The sequence below is a fragment of the Hippopotamus amphibius genome, chromosome 10 (assembly GCF_030028045.1).
Source record: "Hippopotamus amphibius kiboko isolate mHipAmp2 chromosome 10, mHipAmp2.hap2, whole genome shotgun sequence".
Lineage (NCBI taxonomy): Eukaryota > Metazoa > Chordata > Mammalia > Artiodactyla > Hippopotamidae > Hippopotamus > Hippopotamus amphibius.
Window position 1 is genome coordinate 94,855,802 of NC_080195.1, and position 22,828 is coordinate 94,878,629.

General features: G+C 32.5%; 1 protein-coding gene across 1 annotated transcript in view; it reads left to right on the top strand.

Moving 5' to 3' along the window:
• Positions 1-22,828, top strand: part of NCAM2 (neural cell adhesion molecule 2) — a 551,377-nt gene that overhangs the window by 418,687 nt on the left and 109,862 nt on the right. The window contains exon 15 of the mRNA XM_057696426.1: positions 280-430. Within this exon, the coding sequence (XP_057552409.1) occupies positions 280-430 (151 nt within the window). The remainder of the gene's footprint in view (positions 1-279; positions 431-22,828) is intronic.

The following is a 22,828-nucleotide window of genomic DNA, read 5'->3' on the forward strand; positions in this document are numbered from 1 at the left end:
GCAAAAAGCTTACTAAATAAAAAAGGTTGATAAAACGCATGTTTAAGTTTTTACTACGTACATGTCAGTGTTCCTAATAAGCTAGTGGGCAGGTAAAATGGATAACCTGAAAACAGTGAAGTATAAATATAGAAACACTGCTTTTCTTAAATTAAAAAAATGAATACAGGTAAGAGTTTATTTTCCTTTATTGTGTCTATAATAAATGCAATATGTTTCATCATCATTTTATACAAAATAAGCATAAAATCTTTCTTTTTCCTGAATCAATGTAAACAGAGCCCAGATGGCCGTATCGAAGTCAAAGGACAGCACGGAAGCTCATCCCTGCATATTGCAGATGTGAAGTTGTCAGATTCAGGGAGATATGACTGTGAAGCTGCAAGTAGAATTGGAGGGCATCAAAAGAGCATGTACCTTGATATTGAATGTAAGTTATTTTCATTTTGTATGTTTATTAAAACAATTTTTTTTCCTGCTTTGAAAACATGAATTTTTGTAGGAAAATCAAAATACAGATATAGTTCATGTTGCAGTCTTTACTGTATAACTTTAGAAGGAATGTAGCCAAAGTCAGTTATTAGAGACATCTAGTGGAGGTTATGGAAGATTCACAGTGCTATATATTTAATAGTCTCGCTACTGCTTATCCTAAAAATTGTGACCTTTTTTTATGCAATGTTTAACCCAAAACACAATGTAAACTAAGCTGTATTAGTTATCAGTAATTGATCAGCATCTTAGATTTGTATCAGTTTACTCATAATATTAATGGTCCTGTGTTTCACATATGTAGTGAGAATTTCATTTCTCATTCAAGTTGTTTTTTGAATTATTTTAAATCCTCATAAGTCATTGTATAGCATTTAAAGTACAGTATTTAAGGTACTGTGTTTTTCAAGGACTGCTTGTTAACAAAGTACAAGTTGTTTTTGATCACAGATGCAGTGTTCCTTTGCTTTTAAAGTCTTGCATATTGGTTTATTCAGTTTTTTCTGGAATTTCTCTCTAACCAGCACTTTAACTGCATCCCACAAATAGTGACATGTTGTGTTTCTCCTAACTTTCACTTGAAAATATTTTCTATTTTTCTTTGTGATTTCATCGTTGGTCAATAGTTATTTATGAGGATATGTTTAGCTTCCAGATATTTAGTGTTTTCCTAAATATTTTGCTGTTACTGATTTTTAATTGAATTCAGTTGTGCTTAGAAAATATCCTCTATGTCAGGGGTTCCCAACCCCCAGGCTGCAGACCACTACCAGTCCACGGCCTGTTAGGAACTGGGCCACACAACAGGTGAACAGCGGGCAAGGGAGCTGCTTCCCATTGCTCCCCATCACTCGCATTCCTCCTGAACCATTCCCCACCCAACCCCACCCCCACCCACCGTCCTTGGAAAAATTGTCTTCCAGGAAACCAGTCCCTGCTGCCAAAAATGTTGGGGACTGCTGCTCTATGATTTTAATTGTTTTTATATTTGTTGAGGTTTATGTCCCAGCATATGTGAATACATTACGTGTACTTGAAAAACATATGTATTCTGCAGATGTTGTGCTCTATAAATATGCATTAGATCAAGGTGGGTGTTAGTGTTCTTTAAATCTTCTGTGTCTTTACTGAATTTGTTTTGCACTATTAGCATGATGGTTGTTAAAATCCTCTACCATGATTGTGGACTTTTCTCTCTCTTTAATCCTGTTGATTTTTACATCATGTGTTTTGAGGCCCAGTGACACAATATGCATTTACAGTTTATATCTTCTCTTAGTTTCCTATCGTTGCTGTAACCAATGACCATGAATTTAATTGTTGTGAACAACACAATATATTATTTTAAGTTCTTGAGGTCAGAGGTCAGAAATGATTCTCACTGGGATAAAATCAAGTGTCCGTAGGTCGTGTTCCTTTGTTGAGGCTCTACAGAAGGTTCCCTTTTCTTGTCTTTTCCATTTCTAGAATCTGTCCACCTTCCTTGGCTTGCAGTCTCCTTCCATCTGCCACCAGTGGCAGATTGAGTCTTTCTCATATCACATTGCTTTGACTCTGCTTTTCCTCATGTCTTTGCTCTCTTTGACTTCCCTGCCATTACATTGGGCCCACGTTGGAAAATCCAGGATGATTTCCTCAATTCAATATCCTTAACTTAATCACAGCTGCAAAGTTTCTTTTCCCATGTGAAGTAACATGCTCAGAGGTTCTGGAGGTTATGATGTGAATATCATTGGGGGATCATTATCCTCTCTCCCATATATGTCTTCCTCATGAATTATTCATTTTCTCCACTAATCTCTGACTCAATGTATTTTATCCAATGTTCAAATAGCTGTTCAAGCTCTCTCAGAGTTAATAATCTGACACTTCACATTAAATGTAGAAAACTTGCAATCACATAGGTGCCTTTACAAGTGCTCCACACTGATTTTTTTTACTATTGATATCATATGTATTACATCTACATTCATATTAATTGAGAATGTCACCAGAAATTATGATGATTTTTGTTTTAATTAAGAGTTAAAGATGTGTTAAGGAACTGAAGAGGAAAAAAATGTTATTTACTTATCTCTTTACCTTTTCTTTTTGCTCTTCCTCCACCCTTAAAGATCCAGATTTTCCTCTGATATTATTTTCCTCCAGTCTGAAGAAATTTCTTCCCCATTTATTGTGAAGCATATTTGTTGAGGGTAGAGTCTATTTGTTTTTAAATTTTCATCTGAAAATATTCTCCCTTTCTGTCATTCCTGATGAATATTTTTCCCCTGGGAAGAATTCTGGGTTGTCATTTCTTTTAAGATGTGGTTCCACTGTCTTCTAGCCCCCTTGGTTTCTGATAATAAATCCATGGTAATTTGAATTGTTTATCCCTTGTATGCCATGTGTCATTTTTCTAAAGCTGCTTTAAGTTAGTGTCTTCATTTGGTTATTCATAGCTTTGACTAGGATGTGTCTAGGTATGGTTTTCTTTGAGATTATCCTGTTTGGTGTATACTAAATTCTTGAATCTGTACATTTATATTTGTCAATATATTTTGCAGTTTTTGACCATATGTCTCCAAATACTTGTCCTATCCTAATCTCGTTCTCATCTCTAGAACTTTACTTACACACATGTTAGAACTTTTGGCTCAATGATCTCTGAGACATTGTTCAGTTTTATATATCATATTTTCCCACTGTTCTTCAGATTAGATAATTTCCCTTGTCTTCTTTTCAAGTTAACTGATTCTTTGCTGCAGCATCTCCTTTCTGCTACTGAGGCATCCAGTGAGGTTTTTGCTTTATTTAAGATACTAATTTTTTTAGCTCTAAGTTTCTAATTTTGTTCTGTTTTAGATTTTTTGTTTCTCTACTGAGATTTCTTATATATTCATTCATTCTATATATGATTTTTCTTTACCTCATGGAACACAGTTAAATTAGCTGCTCCAAAATCTGATAGATTCGAGATCTGAGTCATCTTGGGATGTGCATGTTATTTTTTTTTCCCCTTTAGAATTGGTCATATTCTCCTGGTTCACTGAATGTTGAGAAATATTGCATTGTGTCCTGGATACTGTAAATATTATGTTGTGCAGACTCTGGGTCTTGACAACCATCTGGAAAAGCATATTTTTAAGTAGATAATCACCCCTAAGTTCTGTGTTGCCTTCCGTAATCAGTGATTCAAATTTCAGTTGATTTCTTAAGCCTTTGCTATGCATTTTTTGTATCTGTTCTATGCATGCAAAGCTCATAGTTTAGGCTGGGATTTCTGTGGTTTTATACACAGAATTATGGTATCATCTTCTCTGACTCCTGTCTGGGATTACCCCCACACTATTCAACCTGTACTGGCTTCTTTCCAGCATACCCTCTGCATTTCTGGATGTGTTTTAGGTCCAGAATCACTTTGAAGCTCATTATCTAGCACCTGCCCTGTAGACAAATCAATGAGGGTTTAAAAAAAAAAAAAGGAAACTAGTTTTCATTCCCCTCCACAATCCCTGATTTTGTTTATGCTACAGAAACCTTAGGGCAGTGTTGTTGTTGTTGTTGTTTTGTTAGATTTGTGCTATTTCTAGTCCATTTAATTATTATCAGGAGGGGAGCTGGGCTATCACGGGCTTGCTCTGCCATTATGGAAACAGAAATTTATTTATATATTCTGTTTTTAAAAAGACTTTGTCATAAAAATTTTTCGTTTCCCTAGTTCTTGGTACCAAGAGAATGAATGTCTTAGTTTCGGTTTTCAGCAGTTTTTAATTTAGTTCTTCCCTTCATTGCTTTTTTCAAATTTTATTTTTAGTTTTCATGATCATATATCCTTAAATAAACCATTACCCTGCTCAAAAGATTGTTAAATTGCAAAGTCCTATAAAGAAGTTGAGCTTCTTTTTTCTCCTTCTGTGTATCAATCTTCTGTGTAGTCAGTTTATTGAATTTGACATTTTTCTTAATCTACCTGGAAAGTATAGTAAGTTCTACACATGTGAATCATTTCAAATTTTAAATTGAGACATAGGGCATTTACCTGGTGGTGGTCTAGTAGTTAGGATTCGCCATGGCCTGGGTTCAATCCCTGGTAGGGGAACTGAGATCCTGAAAGCTATTCAGTGTGGCCAAATAAATAAATAAATTGAGAGATAGGATGGCTTTAGCTGAGGTTTAGAGTGAGATGTTCAGATTAATAGTATCCTTTACCTACAAACAGAGTAATTCTCCTGATATATGCTGAATTTCATGTAAAGCAAAGGAAAATGTTTTATATTTTAAGATTAATAAACACACTATCAAACTTTAATCATGCATTCTATTGACATATTTCCCTTTTTTTTCCAATCTCTAAATGAAAGGAGTTTCTCTTGTGAATTTAACCTATACATGAATCCTATATTTAAGCTATAGCCTCTTGTTTTCTCCCCATGATGAATCTAAAATATCTATTACAAATTACTTGAAAATCTCTGAAAGTCCAGCTTACTCTTTGATTAACCCAGATTCTTACAATATTTCTTCATATGCCTTACTCAAAATGCTCTATTTTTCACAATCAAATTTACTCATGAATTCCACAATGCTGGGAGCCCAGCTCACTTTTCAAACTTTATGCTGCATTTAAGAATAAAGTTTAGCTTTAGCAAGATATAAATTTGCCCATATATGTGCCCAACCTCTATTCAATTGTAGGTATAGGAGATTATTACCTTCTAGATATTTACTACAATTTATTAAAACTGAATCATTTAAAGTGGATGAATATTATGGCAAAATTATTTATGGCTATTATATAAATGTTCTAGTAAAAGATAAGCTTATACTTAAGTAGAAAATAAAATAATTATTCATCTTATCATTAATTGCTAAAATTCAGATTGTATTCATGCAATAAGAGCAGAGTAAATGCCATTATGTTATCATTTGTCTATAGTTATTATTATTTTAGAATATGGAATTCAATAATCATTTGGAATGTGTAACCATGGTTATAATTTAAAATTTAGCCTGTTCTCTTTCACTTATAAGTAACTTTCTTGTTAGTGTCATTGTATTATGAAAGTTAGAACACTTTTTATACCTGCAATACCATTTGCAAAAACTCTAATTTTCTTCTCATATGAACATTAGTAGAAATTTTGGTTGGATAGTGCAACGTAACAACCATGATAATTACTTAATTTATCAAATAAGCTTATTTGTTGATAATTAAAGCTTGTGTTGGTATGAAATAGGGTATTTTATTTAGTGACAAATTTATGGTAGTAATGAAAATTTAATGCAATGGAATGTAATGCCATGAAAAGTCATTGGTGTAAATAAATATTTATATGTTAGAAATGGTAAGAACATTTTTATTCTCCATCTTTGATTCAAAACAGTATAGAAATTATGAGATTACAAAGAAATTATATGTCACAAACAATTTACCAGAATAGTATTTGCTATGTGATTCAAAAAACTACAGTGTAATATTGCTAAGAACGACTGGCAAAGAATTGAGCTGTTTATAATTTGATACCAACCACATTCATTATAGTAACACTAAACTTAAGGTGTTTAGGAGATTATACCTTTTTTTGCTGTTGTTCAAAACCTCATTTGTGTTTCAGTTTAAGCAGACTCCTTGGCATCCTGCCAGTTCCTTTTCAACATTCCAAAGGTGTTACCCTTTCTAAGAAGCACTAGTTGAACTAAAGTTCCAATTTATAAAACAAAGGAGATAACAAGCATGTGATATGTAGTTTAATGCAATAAGCACCGATTATATAGTATGTTTGATTACAATTAGAATATCATTTAGTTTTGTGACTATGTACTTGTTACTTATTACCTATTAATTAGACTTAATTATTTTATGTGATAAATTTAATTTAACAGTTACATGGTAACAATGCCTGTTAAGAAATATTGAATTTTTCATTTACATTTTTTTCTCATTGAGCTCTCTTCACCGGCTTTTATTTCTTGTTAGAGGTAATAGCAATATTTAAATGCATGTTCTCCTGTATAAAAGTCATTAGCAATATCAGAAACCTCTTAAGGATATAGAGATATTAATTAATCTTATAACACATACTCATGTTCTTCTATACTTACATGTATTCCATATAATTAACAAAACTTTGTTTTATCACACACTTATTTCCTCAAGTTTGGCAGTCTCTTAAAATAACTAATTCCAGTAGCATACTCTGACCATGATTTTAAAATTTAAAGAGAGTATCTCAATAACACTTAGAAATTAGAAAAACTCCTTGTTCATAACAGACAAATGTTTTATATCTGTTATTAAAATCTTGTCTTATGAACCTACCCTATACACTCACCACAATACATTTAAATTTTTCAAGCTTTAAATAAGATGGCTCATTTGTGGAAGTAAATTGGTTCCAATGCCAGCAATTATTTATACTTTACACTCAGCATGATAATTTCAAGGACAACATCTGAAAGAAATATGAAGTTTTTGTCTAAATCCAGAAGATAAGAAGACCAGATCATTAAAAGAGAGTGGTGAAAAATCTTTTTCCTGCTCAGCGGTATTTTTTTAACCCAGTGTTTACATTGACCATCTGGGAAAATTTGAAATATCACATTCTTCATGTGTACAGATACTATAACTTACTCTAGTTTTATCACATTTTTTTCTGTCTCTGATATATATAATTTGATTCAGATTAAAACTTGTGCAAATGTACTTCAGAGATTATGATGATGAAAAGTTGTTAAGGAATTTAGTAAATATTTATCCCTTGAAAGGATAAATCTTAGAAATGAACAAATATCAAACAAATGAAATAGTCATTGTGTGTAACTATTGAATTTATCACTCCTCTTGGCACCTGCTTAACTTAATTGTCCAGAAATATCAAACTCTACCTCCAATTTGCCACAGCTTTTTGTCCTTCCTCTAGAGTGAAAACCTTGTCCCAGTGATCCCAGTTCTTGCTAGTACAGTGAATGTCCTCACTTGGGCAGCTGTAACGAAATATCTTAGACTGGGAGGCTTTAAAAGAACCATTTATTTCTCATGGTTCTGGAGGCTGGAAGTCCAAATCAGGATGCCAGAATGGTCAGGTCCCTGGTGAATGCTTTCTTGCTGGTATGTCTTTACACAGCCTTTCCTTGGTACATTCGCCTAGAAACAGAGACACCTCCTCTCTCTTCCTCTTTCTTTAAGGGTATTAATCCCATGATGGTGATTCTACTCTCATGACTTCATCTAAAATTAATTACTTCCAAAGGCCCCACCTCCAAATACCATCCCATTGAGAAGTAGGGATCAACATATCAGTTTTGAGGAGATATGAAAATTCATTCATAGGAACGAGTTTTCTATATTGACAGAGAAGACCACCTCACAGATGGAAGTAGTGCAGAACTTCACAGGGTGAGGCTGCACATTGAGATTACATCATATCAAGCCTTTACTGACATCAGTGAGTTTTGTCTTCTTGAAAATCCTGAAAAATATGCTAAGACCTTATGGCAGACTGCTTACAGTCTATCTTAGTCTGTTTGGGCTGCTATAATAAACTACCATAGACTAGATGACTTATAAAAAGCAGAAATTAACTTCCCACAGTTCTGGAGCCTGGAAATCTGAGATCAGGGAGCCAGCATGTTTGGGTTCTGGTGAGGACTTTTTCCAGTTACAGACTGCTGTCTTCTTGTTCTGTCCTCATATGATGAGGAGTAGGTAGGGCAGAGGAAAAAGCTCTCTCCTAACTCCTAAGGGCACTATCATTGGGAGCTCTGCCCCATGACCTCATCTAATCCCAATCACCTCTCCAAAGCTACACTTCCTAATACCATCACATTGCAACATATGACTTTTGTGGGCACACATTCAGTCCATAACAGTACTCTCCCATCTTCCTCCTCCTCCTTAGGATGTGGTGCCAGCAGGTTTACCTTGTTGGATTTATTATCTGTCACTTTAGTGCAGAATAGCATGACCATCAAAAGTTAAGGCACTTAATTCTTAAAAAAGACCAGTTCAACAAGTTGAATCCAATCAGCCAGAACTCTGTGGCCATAAATCCTTAAATCCTCTGAATTTTGTTATCTAATTTCAGTGAAGCAAAGGCAAGGACAGCTTTTCTTAATATTGTCCATAGATTGTTGATACCTATCCATGGACTTAAGCCAGCTCAGAGTTTGTGATGATGTAAATTAGATAGCAGGGTTTTGTTTTTTTTTAATATGTTGGGCTTTACTAAAATAATATTTACATGTCATAGTAGCATGAGCTATTCTTAGATTTTAATGAATCTGTTGAATCTAAATCCTAGGACATTGGTCAAGTCATTTAAATTATCCATGCTTCAGTGTCCTGATGTGTAAAGAGGAAGAGATGGATAAACTTATTATTTTATGAATTTAAGCATAATAAAGTTAGGATCTTAATTACAATTTTTTCATTCAACAATATTTATCAGGCGTGTACTACACACCAAGCACTTTTTCAGGTGTTCAGTATGTAGAATTATAATAAAGCAAACAAAAACACTTGACTTTATGGACCTTACATTCTTATGAACCATACAATGCCGTTACATTGGCAAGGAAAACCAATGATAAACAAGATAAAATAGCAAAATATATGAGAATCAGTGAAAATGGCCAAGGAGAAAAAAATATAAAGCAGTGAAGTGAGATACATCAGCTGCTAATGTCACAATAAATATACATAATAAACACTCCAAAACTCAGTAAAATATGGTAATAATTCTTACGCTCAACTGGAAGTGGCTGACCCATGTGGCACCTGAATAGAGAGCTCTGCTTCAAGCAGCAATGTTAACTCCATGTTATGGGTCCAACAACACTTGAAACCAGATTGAAGGGGCAGCAACTACAGACAGGAAGCTACGCCATGGTGATGGCAGAAGCACAAGAGAACAACTCAAGAATGAAAGCAAATTTCAAGCGTTTTCATGTCATATTCTAAACATCACATGGTTAAGCCTAATATCAATCCAGGAGGGAAATGCACTCCTATTGTACTAGGAGGGCTTTTGGAGAGAATATTTGCTAATTGAAACAAGCCATATCAAAAGTTCATGCCTATGAGTGAAATTTCAGATAGTTAATTTTAAAATAATATTTTGCTGTAAAAATAGGTATGTTTACACATTCTCTAAGCTGTTTAGACTTGCTTGTATAATCATCACATATGGAATAAGAAAAACCAACATACTTTTCAATAAGTTGTTTTAAAGACATTAAAGTAGTAAATGATACTTTTGTATTTTCATTTAAGAAACTTCATGATAATTACTTGATTTCATAATATTTATTATGTAACACTAGAAATAGTGTATTAATAGTGCTTTTCAAAGATGCAAAATGCTTGAAATGGACATAGAACATTGCAATACATCTAGGAAGAATGTACTTATATGGAACAGCTTAGAAATTATAACATAATTTAACACACATATAATTAATATGTCAGAGATTATACAACTGAGAAGTAATAGAGGAAAAAAAATCCTCTTAGAAAGGTAAAATTATCACAGTGTCTTAAGGAAGTGAAACCTGAGAATCGGGTAATATTGATTCAGTATCAATACAATTTTAAAACCTATATGGCTTATTTGACTTACTCTGTTTATTCAAATATATTTTATTTCATATTTATATCGTCACCTGGAGTAAAAAGTCCTCTCTCCTTTGGTATTGCTGACAAGATAAACTGTTTCTGCCCTGGTGATGAAGATGAAGGATTGATAAGAGCAAGTAACCTCTTTAAATAATTACTTCTGGCACTATTAGTATCTCGAAATGCTTCATAAGCAGCAGGATTTCAAATAGTTCTTGTTAGACACCAGTAATTCAATGACAGTTCCGTTTGTTTAGGAAATTTTGATTTTTCTTGGGCCTGCTAAAAAGTCTTTTAAGGTAATGAAAGCAATTATCAATGCAGTCAGTCCAATACCATAAAAGCCCATTTTTAATACTTTTATATTTTTCTATGATTTTTTCAGACTTCATGACATGACTGATTTTTGTTCCCAGTAATCTTGAGTCATCAATGCTAAAACAATTGTTTTAAACATTTTTCCTGCCCTGAGCAATATTTCTCAATATGCTTGCTTATTTCAATTATTTTAAAAAGATCTTTATTTTAGATCTTTACTTAAAAATAAGAATTAGATGTGTAAAAATTCCAGATCATATTCCAATAAACAAAGATAAACATTTCATTTAAATACATGCACATTTATTTCAAAATTTTATTTAAAACATTTAGATTTCACACAACTAAATGTTCTTTCCTAAAATGAGTAACAACTTTTCCACTACACTGTAATGTCTACAGAAACAAACCTAATTATTTCTAACATCTCTCTTTTTCTGAAGAAAAAAAGAAAGACACTTACTTGTGATTTTTCAGAAGCTCTTAGGGAAATCCCAAAGATGTTTTTGCATGCAATGGATATCCCAAAGTGTTTATTTTATTTTTTTTTTTCTGAATTTTGGGTTCTATTTTGGGAAAGCAAAACCAAATCACTTTCACAGATTTGTTCACTTGGTGAATTAGAATTGTAGGTGACTGAGAAACTATAGGGTTAATTATTTAATTAAACTGACAGTAATTTTTTTAAATAAACATAAACAGTTAAGAAAATGTTTCCTTGATTAATTTTTGTTATCTATGGTGTTTTTCATTCAGACTATAGTTTATAATGGATTCTTGCTTCTATATATTTTTAATTTAATTTAAATGATTTTTAAATCCATTAATATTATTATAAAACTATCAATTATTTGTAATATAAATGTTGTGCATAATAGTATAGTACCAGCTGCTTTATATTTATTGGCGTATTCATTCACTAAATTAATAGTTATTAATGCTTAAAATATGCTAGGCAGTATATTCATATTGGGGAAACCAAAAAAAAAAGAGTACACATATTTTAGCTCAAAAAATCATATTGTTGAAAGGAGAAACATATCAATAAACTGTTATTCTAGGAGAAACTGCATTTTTGGTTTTGCTTACTATGATTCAGTGCTCTGAAACTGTATCACATATGATTCATTTCTAATCATAACTTGAATTGGCTTATTTATTGCATTTGGCTCAAATTATTTTGGTGTTAATGTAAAAGAATTAAATTTTGATGATAGCTTATCACCTCTTTAAGTAAAAAAGTGTTCTAATTAAGTATGCATTAAAAATATAAAATGTATATCAACATAAACAGTTAAGCAGAAAGAAATGGTGACCTAAGTCCTATTAAATAATACTGCGGTTGTTTGAAAGTTATAAATATGTGACAATTTGTTACCAATTTTCAATTAAGGGACTTAAAGAGATGTAGAAAAGGTTTATATAATACCCTTCTTTTAAGTCTTTCAGTTAAAAGGGGCTAAATATAAAGGTTAAATGGTCATAATAAGACCTAATGTGATGTAATTGCGATTAAATTTGCTAATTATATAACATGCTTAAAATAATGACTGATAGGTCATAAGCACCATGTTAGCTATTATCATCAAAATTATTTCCAATGTCGTTTTTATTAGGATGATGATGGTGATGAGGGCAATAACACTGAGTTTTTATTCTTTGTTTTCTGTTGTGACCCAGTCATTCCATTATGCATACAATAAGCAACATTTTAGAATGCACAACCAAGAACTTTAGGATATAATAGTGGAAATGTTTATATTTGCTTTTGATTTTTTAAAAGTCATCAGTGTTCAATAGACCTGGGGAGTTTAAGAAATGAATTAAATTTGTTGGCGCTCTTTTTACCTCATATAAAATTAACAACCTAGACATCAAATTAAATCACTAGATAATTTACATTTCACTTGATAGTTTTCTTTTCAATTTTAATGATAGTGACAAACTTTAAAGTTGTTTGACATTAATAAGCACAAATTACATAAGTTACAGAATGTGCTACTGTTAAATCAGATTCTGAAGAAACTATTATTGTTATTTGTAAAATGACTTTAACACTGCTATATCAGTATGACCAATCATCCTTCTTTTGATAATTTAGAAATTTTTATGAAAGATTCATTTACACTTTGTATCCTAAATTTATATATGAAATTGTGCATAATAATAATAAAATCTTTAAAATACTGTAGCCTTTTCTGGAGATTTCAGTTATGAAAAGCAACAACAGGGAACAGAATAGCCATAGGTAGTACAATACTTTTGTTAGTATTTGTATGAATGATTTAAGGAGGAGAGAGATTAGGACAAGAGAAAGAACAATAAAAGTAGAAAGAGAAATAATTCACCTTACTTATGATCAGACTTTTCTTTCGATCAGTAAGAAAATTTAAACAGTGATTTTAATACTTTAATCACTAATAACAAATTAAAGAGAAACCCAGCATATGCTAGGGAGTCACATATAGGCATATCTTAATATAAATGATGCTTATGACTCCATGGTTATAAAATATGCTGAGATTATGCATAACTTGGCTGTTCAAATTTAGTACAGAAAATGCACACCCAGTACTATGGTTAGTTGGCAATAGGCACACATCTAATTTAGTATTCCATGTAGCCATCAGAATTCCCATGACACAGGACTGAATCCAGTTAATTGCCATAGCTGATTCTGCATATGAGTGAATATACAGCAGAACTGAATCTATGAAATTATTAATTGAATTATCCTCTAAATGTGCCAAAGGATATATTAGTTTTTATTCCCTTGATAGTTTCCTTCAGCATATATCAAGTGAGAAAATTTAATGACTGAGAAAAAGTCAAGGTATTTTAGATATTAAAAAAAAATGTGCAGTTAATTCTTAGCTAATGTAAGGGGCTGGCTTCTTCACAAAATAGGCAATAAGAGTGTGAAAAGCAATGTATTACTATAGATTAATATGAGATTGAAGTACTAAGTTCTGTGATGTTAGGAAAGTCAAGCAAACAGTGGCATACTTTTCTTCCTCTAAATGGAGTGGTATTATGCAGAATACTTGTCCCTGGTTTTCATTCATTCAGTTAATTATTATTTACTGATTATCTGCTGAGTGTCAAATATAAATTCAGGTGCTGTACAGAACTGTGAGAAAAGCGACATCATCCTTACTCTCATGAACTTATGTTTTAACTAGGGGGATGGAACACACACAACTGCATTAAGATGAAATATATAAAAAAAGTGATTAGACAGATGGGACAGCTAGTGCAAAGGGCTGAAAGCAGGAAAGAGTTAGGGATGGCTAGTGTTTAAGAAACAAAGTTAACCTGGATGGAGACAAGGTCACAGAAGTAGGCATAGGGCAGCTAATGTCAAACTTTATAAATCATCATAAATGTGTTCGATTTAAGAGGTGTGAAGAGAATCTTTCAGAAAGGTTTAAGCATTATCTTAAAATAGAAACTAGGAAGCCAATAAACCAGTAAGGACAAGGTTGCTAAAACTGACCAGATAATGAATATGGCCTTGACCTGGTTTATAATAGTAGCATGGAGAGAAGAAAATGGTGTCTTTATATAACATGGTTTATGGTGAAGAATGAATATCAAAGCTTTTAAAATAGAATATTCTATTATACAGTAAATTTATTGTTGCTAGTATTTGTAGTTCTTAAAATCTAGTATTAAAGAAAATTTGAAAATTTTATATCATGGAGTATGATGACTAGAAGAGAGGACAGTATTTCACTGATGTAAATTACTTGGAAAGCATGCAAGGCAGATTTGCTATAATCCCAATACTGTATTACAAGGACAATACATATTATGTTCATAATATGATTTTAAAAGACTTAAATTTATTTTTCATTGATTGTAAAGCTTACCCTAGTAATACTTTTCAACTTTACTCACAAAATGGATAGCACTGTACACAGTGAGGTTGTATAGTGAGTTGCCTGATTTAATTAATCATGAACCTGTAAAAATTCAAGTCAAAGACTTTTGTATCTCAGTTTCCACAGCCTGTGTTGTGTTTTGTGATCCGCTTCAGGCTTCTTATGAGCAGGCAGAATTCAGGAACCCAGCTAGCACTCAGCAAGAAGTGAGGCTATACTCAGGTCACAGAAACCAACCACCAAAAAACAGTGTTCAGGAGAAGAAAAAAAAATAGATTTTGGAGCCTGAGATAAATGACAAGATAAAGTGAAAAGCTTGTATTAAGCAAGTAATCAAGTCAGGAAATACTGCACAATGACAGGAATGTAGTGATGACTGCTGTTTCTTGCTCAGCTCTAAGTCTCAGTAATAAGAAGAGAGAGAGAGACAGAGACAGAGATGGAGAGGGAGAGGGAGAATGAGAGGAAAGGAAAGGAAAGGAAAAGAAAGGAGAGGGGAAGAAAAGAAAGGAATAAAATAAGATAGGGCATTTATCAAAACAGGAGTAACTCAGCATTAAGTCTAAAGGCAGTCTTGAAAGTTTCTTCAGTGTCTCCTGGTATGCCTGGAACATGAATTTCCTGATACCAACCTTGAGGAAGTAACAAATTCAGATTCTAGCAAGTTTTGCTATTTCTTCTTAGACTGGAAACTTTAAATCAGAGATTCAGTCAATGTCATGGATAGAAGTATGGTGAAATGCTGTAGTCTATATAGCTGCCGCTTAATTAAATCTAAGTAATGTCTGCTTAGATCTTTTCCATTGTGATAATAGTTAAGAGAACATAGTTCTTTGATTTTTTTTAATTGGAGTGTAATTGCTTTACAATGTTGTGTTAGTTTCTTCTGTAGAACAAAGTGAATCAGCTATATGTATACATGCATCCCCTCCCTCTCGAACCTCCCTCCCACCCTCCCACATCCACCCCTCTAGGTCATCACAGAGCATCAAACTGAGCTCACTGTGCTATATAGCAGCTTCCCACCAGCTATCTATTTTACACATGGTAGTGTATATATGTCACTGCTACTCTCTCATTTTGTCCCACCCTCCCCTTCTGACCCCTGTGTCCACAAGTCCATTCTCTATGTTTGCATCTTTTTCTGCCCTGCAAATAGGTCCATCAGTACCATTTTTCTAAATTCCAGATATATGCATTAGTATATGACATTTGTTTTTCTCCTGCTGACTTACTTCACTCTGTATGACAAACCCTAGATTCATCCACATCGCTACAAATGACCCGATTTCATTCCTTTTTACAGCTGAATAATATTCCATTGTATATATGTGCCACATCTTCTTTATCCATTCATCTGTTGATGGGCATTTAGGTTACTTCCATGTCCTAGCTATTGTAAATAGTGCTGCAATGAACATTGGGGTACATGTATTTTTTGAATTATGTTTTTCTCAGGATATATGCCCAGTAGTGGGATTGCTGGGTCATGCAGTAGTTCTATTTTTAGTTTTTTAACAAACCTCCATACTGTTCTCCAAAGTGTTCTCAATTTATATTCCCACCAACAGTGTAGGAGGGTTCTGTTTTCTCCACACCCTCTCCAGCATTTATTGTTTCTAGATTTTTGATGATGGCCATTCTGACCAGTGTGGGGTGATACCTCATTGTAGTTTTGATTTGCATTTATCTAATAATTAGTGATGTTGAGCATCTTTCCATGTGTTTGTTGACCATGTCTTTGTCTTCTTTGGAGAAATGTTTAGGTCTTCTGTGCATTTTTTGATTGGATTATTTGTTTTTGTTTTTTTTTTTTTAATATTGAGCTGCATTCAGTGCTTGTGTATTTTGGAGATTAATCCCTTGTCAGTTGCTTCATTTGCAAATACTTTCTTTGATTCTGACGGTTGTCTTTTCATGTTTTTGTGGTTTCCTTTACTGTGCAAAAACTTTTATGTTAATTAGGTCCCATTTGTTTATTTTTTTTTTTTTTCATTACTCTAGGAGTTGGGTCAAAAGGATCTTGATGTGATTTATGTCAAAGAGTGTTCTGCTTATATTTTCTTCTAAGAGTTTTATATTGTCTGTGCTTACATTTTGGTCTTTAATCCATCTTGAGTTTATTTTTGTGTATGGTGTTAGGAAGTGTTCAAATTTTATTCTTCTACATGTAGCTGTCCAGTTTTCCCAGCACCACTTATTGAATAGGCTGTCTTTTCTCCATTGTGTATTTTTGCCTCCTTTGTCATAGATTAGGTGACCATAGGTGCATGGATTTATCTCTGAACTTTCTATACTTTTCCATTGATCTATTCAATATATTTCTACTTTTGTGCCAGTACCATACTGTCTTGATTAATATAGCTTTGTAGTATAGTCTGAAGTCAGGGAGCTTGATTCCTCCAGCTCTCTTTTTCTTTCTCAAGATTGCTTTGGCTATTCGGGGTCTCTTGTGTTTCCATACAAATTCTAGAATTTTTTGTTCTAGTTCTGTGAAAACTGCCATTTGGAACTTGATAGGGAATGCATTGAATCTATAGATTGCTTTGGGTAGTATAGTCATTTTGACAATATTGCTTCTTCCAATCCAAGAACATGGTATCCTTTCCATCTGTTTGTGTCATCTGTGATTTCTTTCATCAGTGTCTTATAGTTTTCTGCATACAGGTCTTTTGCCTCCTTAGGTAGGTTTATTCCTAGTTATTTTATTCTTTTGTTGCAATGGTAAATGGGATTGTTTCCTTCATTTCTCTTTATCATTTTTTGTTGTTAGTATATGGGAATGCAAGAGATTTCTGTGTATTAATTTTGTATCCTACAACTTCCTTGATTAGCTCTGGTAGTTTTCTGTTGGCATCTTTAGGATTTTCTATGTATTTTATCATGTCATCTGCAAACAGTGACAGTTTTACATCTTCTTTTCCTATTTGGAATCTTTTAATTTCTTTTTCTTCTCTGATTGCCATGGCTAGGACTTCCAAAACTATGTTGAATAATAGTGACAAGAATTGGCATCCTTGATTTTTAAAGTCTGTATTTTTTACATCCAGTTTTACAAAATCTCCTTACAATCTATGCAGTAATATGTACATTTTTATTAATCATATAACCATTTAGTAGAAGATATGGAAGCCTAAAGATAATCTACTTTCCAATATTTTCACCACCTAGGACCTCTTGTATTATTTTCTGTTGTGAATTCTCTAGTTTTAAGGATATTAACTTATTAGAGTGATATTTAGTAAAGCAGGATTATTCTTCATTGTGTGTATTGTAAACTACCAAACAGAGGCTTTAAAAAAACATGAAAAAAATAGCATTACCCAAGAGGTTTATATAACTATAGCTAAAAGCAAATGTCACCTTTATATATGGTCCACTGCTAGCAATAATATTTACCAATATATTGATAAATATTATAACTCTGTCTGTATTTTTAAAATTTGTCCCAGACTCACATTTTCTATGTTAGTGGACTCAAGAGATTAAGGAAACCAGTTTAACTCAATAGTTCTGTAATAAAGAAAGAAAAGAAAACCTAAATTCCAAATTCATAAACAGAAAACAAAGGTTACATCATTGCTATCTAGCAGAGTTGGAACTTAAATTCAATTGTAGACCTAAAGCTATTTCTAATACAATATTTTACTTGTAAACAGCAACTGCAAAATTCTCTTGTCCAGTGTAGTTCATCCACTATTGTGTATCTGTGTGAGTGTATGTGTGTGTGTCCAGATTCTTATTTTAAGACTTGTGACAATCCATAGGAAGTACTTAGCACTGTGCTCAACTCACATTTTGTGTGCTCACGAATGTTAGAGGTTAAGTTCATCCCCCTTTGGGAAGCTTTCCCTGTGCTTCCCCTGCACATTCTAATTAGGGTCAGTGCTAACACCTTTTGAGACAGGAACCTTATGAATTCCACTTCCAATGTACTATATATTGCCTTGTGGTATAGTTATTTATTTTTCCATCGGCCTGATCCACTAGAAAGAATTCCCTGTTGGCCTGAATCCCTCACATTTAAACAGTGCTTAGTATAAAATAGACACACAGTAATAATTTTGGATAATTAGTGCAGTGGCTGCCCTTCCCAGAGGTGCACATTCAGAATCTTTAAGAGGAAGCCTTGGGCAGGTGATTCTTTTCCCTACAAGCTCAAAATATGATGGTGAGGAATAGCCAGGGTAGCAAAACTTTTATACTTAAACAATTATACCAGCATTTGCTAAGGGCTTAGTGTCGGATAACATAGACTTTGATATTATTTTGACTAGAATTGTGCAATCAGTTCAATCGTTAATATTTAGAAAATTTTATTATTTTGTTTCGCAAGGCACCTTATGATGGCAGTGTTTGAAATGGATGATGGAATAAATGGAAAATAAACAGTTAAAATATCAAACCAAATACAATCAAAATATAAACAAAATGCAAATTACTCTCAATATTCTATACAGTATACTTAAATTTTAAACCACTTATTGTAGAAGTAAGTTATGTAGGAAAAACAGAATTGGATTACACTGTTCATGGTAACATGGATCTAATTTTGAAATTAAGATAAAAATAAGGCCATTGTTTAAGGGATCAAATACAATATATGATTCCACTATACTGTCAGAATTAAAGATGAGTTTTTCTCTCTTGAAAACATAAGAAAAAATATATTTTTTAACTTTCAAGCATATTACTTCATGTGCAGTGACTTAAAGTTTTAAAACATGAAAATTAAGGCACTTAAGATTTAATTCTGAATAATTAAGGTCTCTCAAAAAATACAATAGGTAACTTGAAATTTCCCTGAAATGATGCATATGTGTTCACTGTAGAATTAATTCATATATATGAGTATATATTTTGATTCTTTCATATATATGTGAATATATATATTTATTTAATACAAATAATTTAATATAAATAATTTATTTTATATAAATGAATATATATTTATATATATTCATATATCTATGAAAGAATCAAAATTATAATTTCACTGTTGAGAAAGATACAGAATGAGAAACATACCAGTATTTATGTTTGACATTTTTAGAATATGGAAGATATTTTTGCAGTTACATCTAACATTTTTTGCTATATCCTCTGTATGATATTTTCATTAACAAAATTCCCTTAGTCTTCATTATAGTCTATAGCATTCTTTTAATAGAGGCAGTGTATACTCAAGTAAAATATATGTGAAATATAATTTAACAAAATACCTATAAAGTGTAATTATCAGGTTCAAATATGAAGACACCATACTCAAATTGGCAATTACCCAGCACATGTTAGAATTAACAATGATGGAAGCAGTGTAGTATATTTTCATATCTTAATGTTTCAACAGTGATTTGGAAATATATAATAACCTAATTTATTCAACAATATCCTAATAGGATGTTGAAAATTGAGCTCTACTTGGGAAATTCCTGTGAATTTTCTTGATGGAAAAATTATATAGTAAATGCATCTTTAAATAAAAAAATAATTAAGAAGTGTTTTAAAAGGCAATTATACTTTAAGATATTAGTATATATGCCCACTTGGGGGTGAAATTTATTCTTTATTGAGATGTCAAATGATAGCTTCCATTTACTTTAGGTAATTTTTCTGTTTTAGCGCAAGAATTTACTTGTCATGACCAAGAGCAAAAGTACTATAAAAGTTAGCATATTCATAATTTCTTAATCACAAGAAAGCTAGACAGCACTGTGTTAAAATTACCTTTGAAGTACAATATAAGCTTTAACCAAATTAACTGGATATACTACATTATATTTCTTATTAATTCAAAACAGGTAGTGTATTAAAGTTACCAAACTGGAATCTAGGGGATTGTCTTTGACTTTCTGATATTGAAACAATGTGTTATCTCTCTCTTCACAGTCTTAAACATATAGTTTATTATTTCAGTGTTTTTGTGTCTTGTTGCTGAAATTGATGTAAACATAGCTTTGCATTGTCTCAAGTTACGTTCAATTATAAAATAAATAATCTTGAGAGAACATATAGAGTAAAAACTCCAAGATGATTGGGGAAGCTTGTCTTTCACATTCAGTGTTCGATTCCCAATGCCCAGAAGAGAACATAGGATGAAATCAGGAAATATTTTTAAAATATAAATTATGCAACTAGGTGAAATATACTTTATTGTCTTCTTGTCCTTGTCCTTCTTTTCCTCCTCCTTTCTTCTCACCCTCCCTACGTCTCCCTTTCTCTTTCCCTTCTTTCCAGTTTTAGATTACTTTTATATGTAAGATTAATTTTCCTCAGTTTTTATCTAAGCACTGTTTTTTCAAGAGCAGTTGCCAAAACATGGTTCTAGCCATAAAACCCATAGTGGGGAAAATTAGTGGCATTCCCCAGAATGTATTTCTTCTTACATCTTAGTTTCTTCTACATCAGCATGGAAATTGGAAAAGTGATAATCCTAATTATCTCACATTCTTGGCATCACCTCGACATAAGTGAGTGTACTAACGTGCAATGTTCTTCACTAAAATCATTCTAATCTGCATTGCATTTTTACTTTATTGCTTGAATATAGTATACAGGACATAATAAAATGCTTCCTTGGTTAATTGGTAGAATCACTTCAAACATTAATTCCAATGTTGAGTAACATTGTTAATGATCTATAGAAACTAGTCTCTGAGAATTATTTATAGTTAGTAATATAATAACTAGCATAGCAGAGTGGTTTCATGAAATAAATATAAGGAGCCAAAGGTTGTGGTCTTGGCTCTGTCACCACCTTCCCAAGTAACTCAGAACAACCCAGAACAAAGTTTCTCATATGTAGAATAAAGATTTATAGATGATTCCCATGCTCCTTTCCAGATATTAGATCCTATGAGATCTTTCCAGTTCCATAGAACTCATAATGACCATGTGCACAAAACTGTTGCAAGTTTAGCTTGGTTCACATTTAGATACTATAAATACAAAGATCTCTTCTTCTTGCCATGAGAACTTGATGACTTCACTCAATTGGATATAAATCTCCCATCTTTCCCTTTCTGAAAGACTGGTTGGGGTATACTTTTTATTGCATCTGTGATTCATTTAAAAACTAATTCTAACTGTAACGCTTCACATGTACAGAATTACATAAAGCAATTCAGTAGTTCTTGCCGCAGTCACATTTGCTTCAGATCTGTCTTTGTCATTTCCTCTTAAAGAAAGGGAATCAAGTTTTTTTTTTTTTTTTTAATTACCTTTCTTGACAGTACCCTTTCTTTGGTCAAAGAGAAAGTATTCTGATGCTTGTTAAAAATGGTTAGGAAAACTTATTCAAAACTGTTGCAGTGTAGGGGTCAAGACTGCTGCAATGGAAGAGAAAGATTAAACACAACTCTGAGTACAAGGACAAGTAGAAAAAAAAAAAAAAGGACAAGTAGGGATTTATAGCCAATGAGCAGAATGACAAGAGTCAATGGATGGAAAATTACTAAGAAGAACTTGATTAAATTTCAAGGATAATGTGATTCTTACTAAACTGACCTAATAGAATTCTTGCTAAAAGCAGGCCATGGACATAGACATTAAGGAACTTGATCAGATATCAAAAGTAATTATATATCAAGTGTGGAAGAATTCTCACTATACTGACTTAGCAGGATTCCCTATTAAAGGCAAACCAGAGAGGGCCCAAGGACAAGGGTCAGTTGAAAAAAGGGGGCCTATAGAAGCCTGAGTAAAGCTTTATCAAAGAGGGCATTTTTGCCACTTTCCTTGGTTTTCATTGTTACCAGACACCTTCTGAAAGAAAATCTCTACTTTCTCATCCAGTGAATGACATAGTTCAATTTTGTCACTATTCAGGTTTCTGTTATTTTCTTCTCAACACTGCTCAGATAAAAACTTTGTTCTTCCAATAATGTTATTTCTGTTCATTATAATTTGTAAAATATTTTAGTTTGTAAGTTAATATGATTGAGGGGACATATATTACCTTAAGAGATGTTGCCATAACTTTATAGTTCATATAGTCAGGAGTTAATTTTCCCCATGTAGAGAACACAGGCATAAAACCTAGACAAGAAATGCAAAGAATGCAACTTCAAGATGAAAATTTGTCCATGCCTATCTTCCAGACTGTATATATATATATATATATATATAATCAATTCTGGTCTTTCCACATCAATTCTGGTCTTTCTATTCATGGCATATTCCTCTTCCTTCCTCTAGGTTTTAGTTTTTTTTTTTTTTTTTTAATCTGCCAAAATTTATTTCCTCTGTAAAACATTTGAAGCCTCTTATTATGTGAAAGCCTTACTTTTCTGAAAAGGCTTAATTTTCTGAAAATTACAATTTTTGGTTTATCAACATGAGACATGGCTATATTTTTTTAACCTGAAGTCTTCACATGTTACCTCTGCCAGTCACATCCTTTTTTCAAAAAGTGGCCTGATAGCAATTGTTTGATTTCATTAACATGCCAATCCTGTGCCAGTGAATACGGCTGCCTTGCTACTGTTTTGATATTTACAAAGCATACAATGTACAGGAATTTAGTTTCTGTTTTATTGTA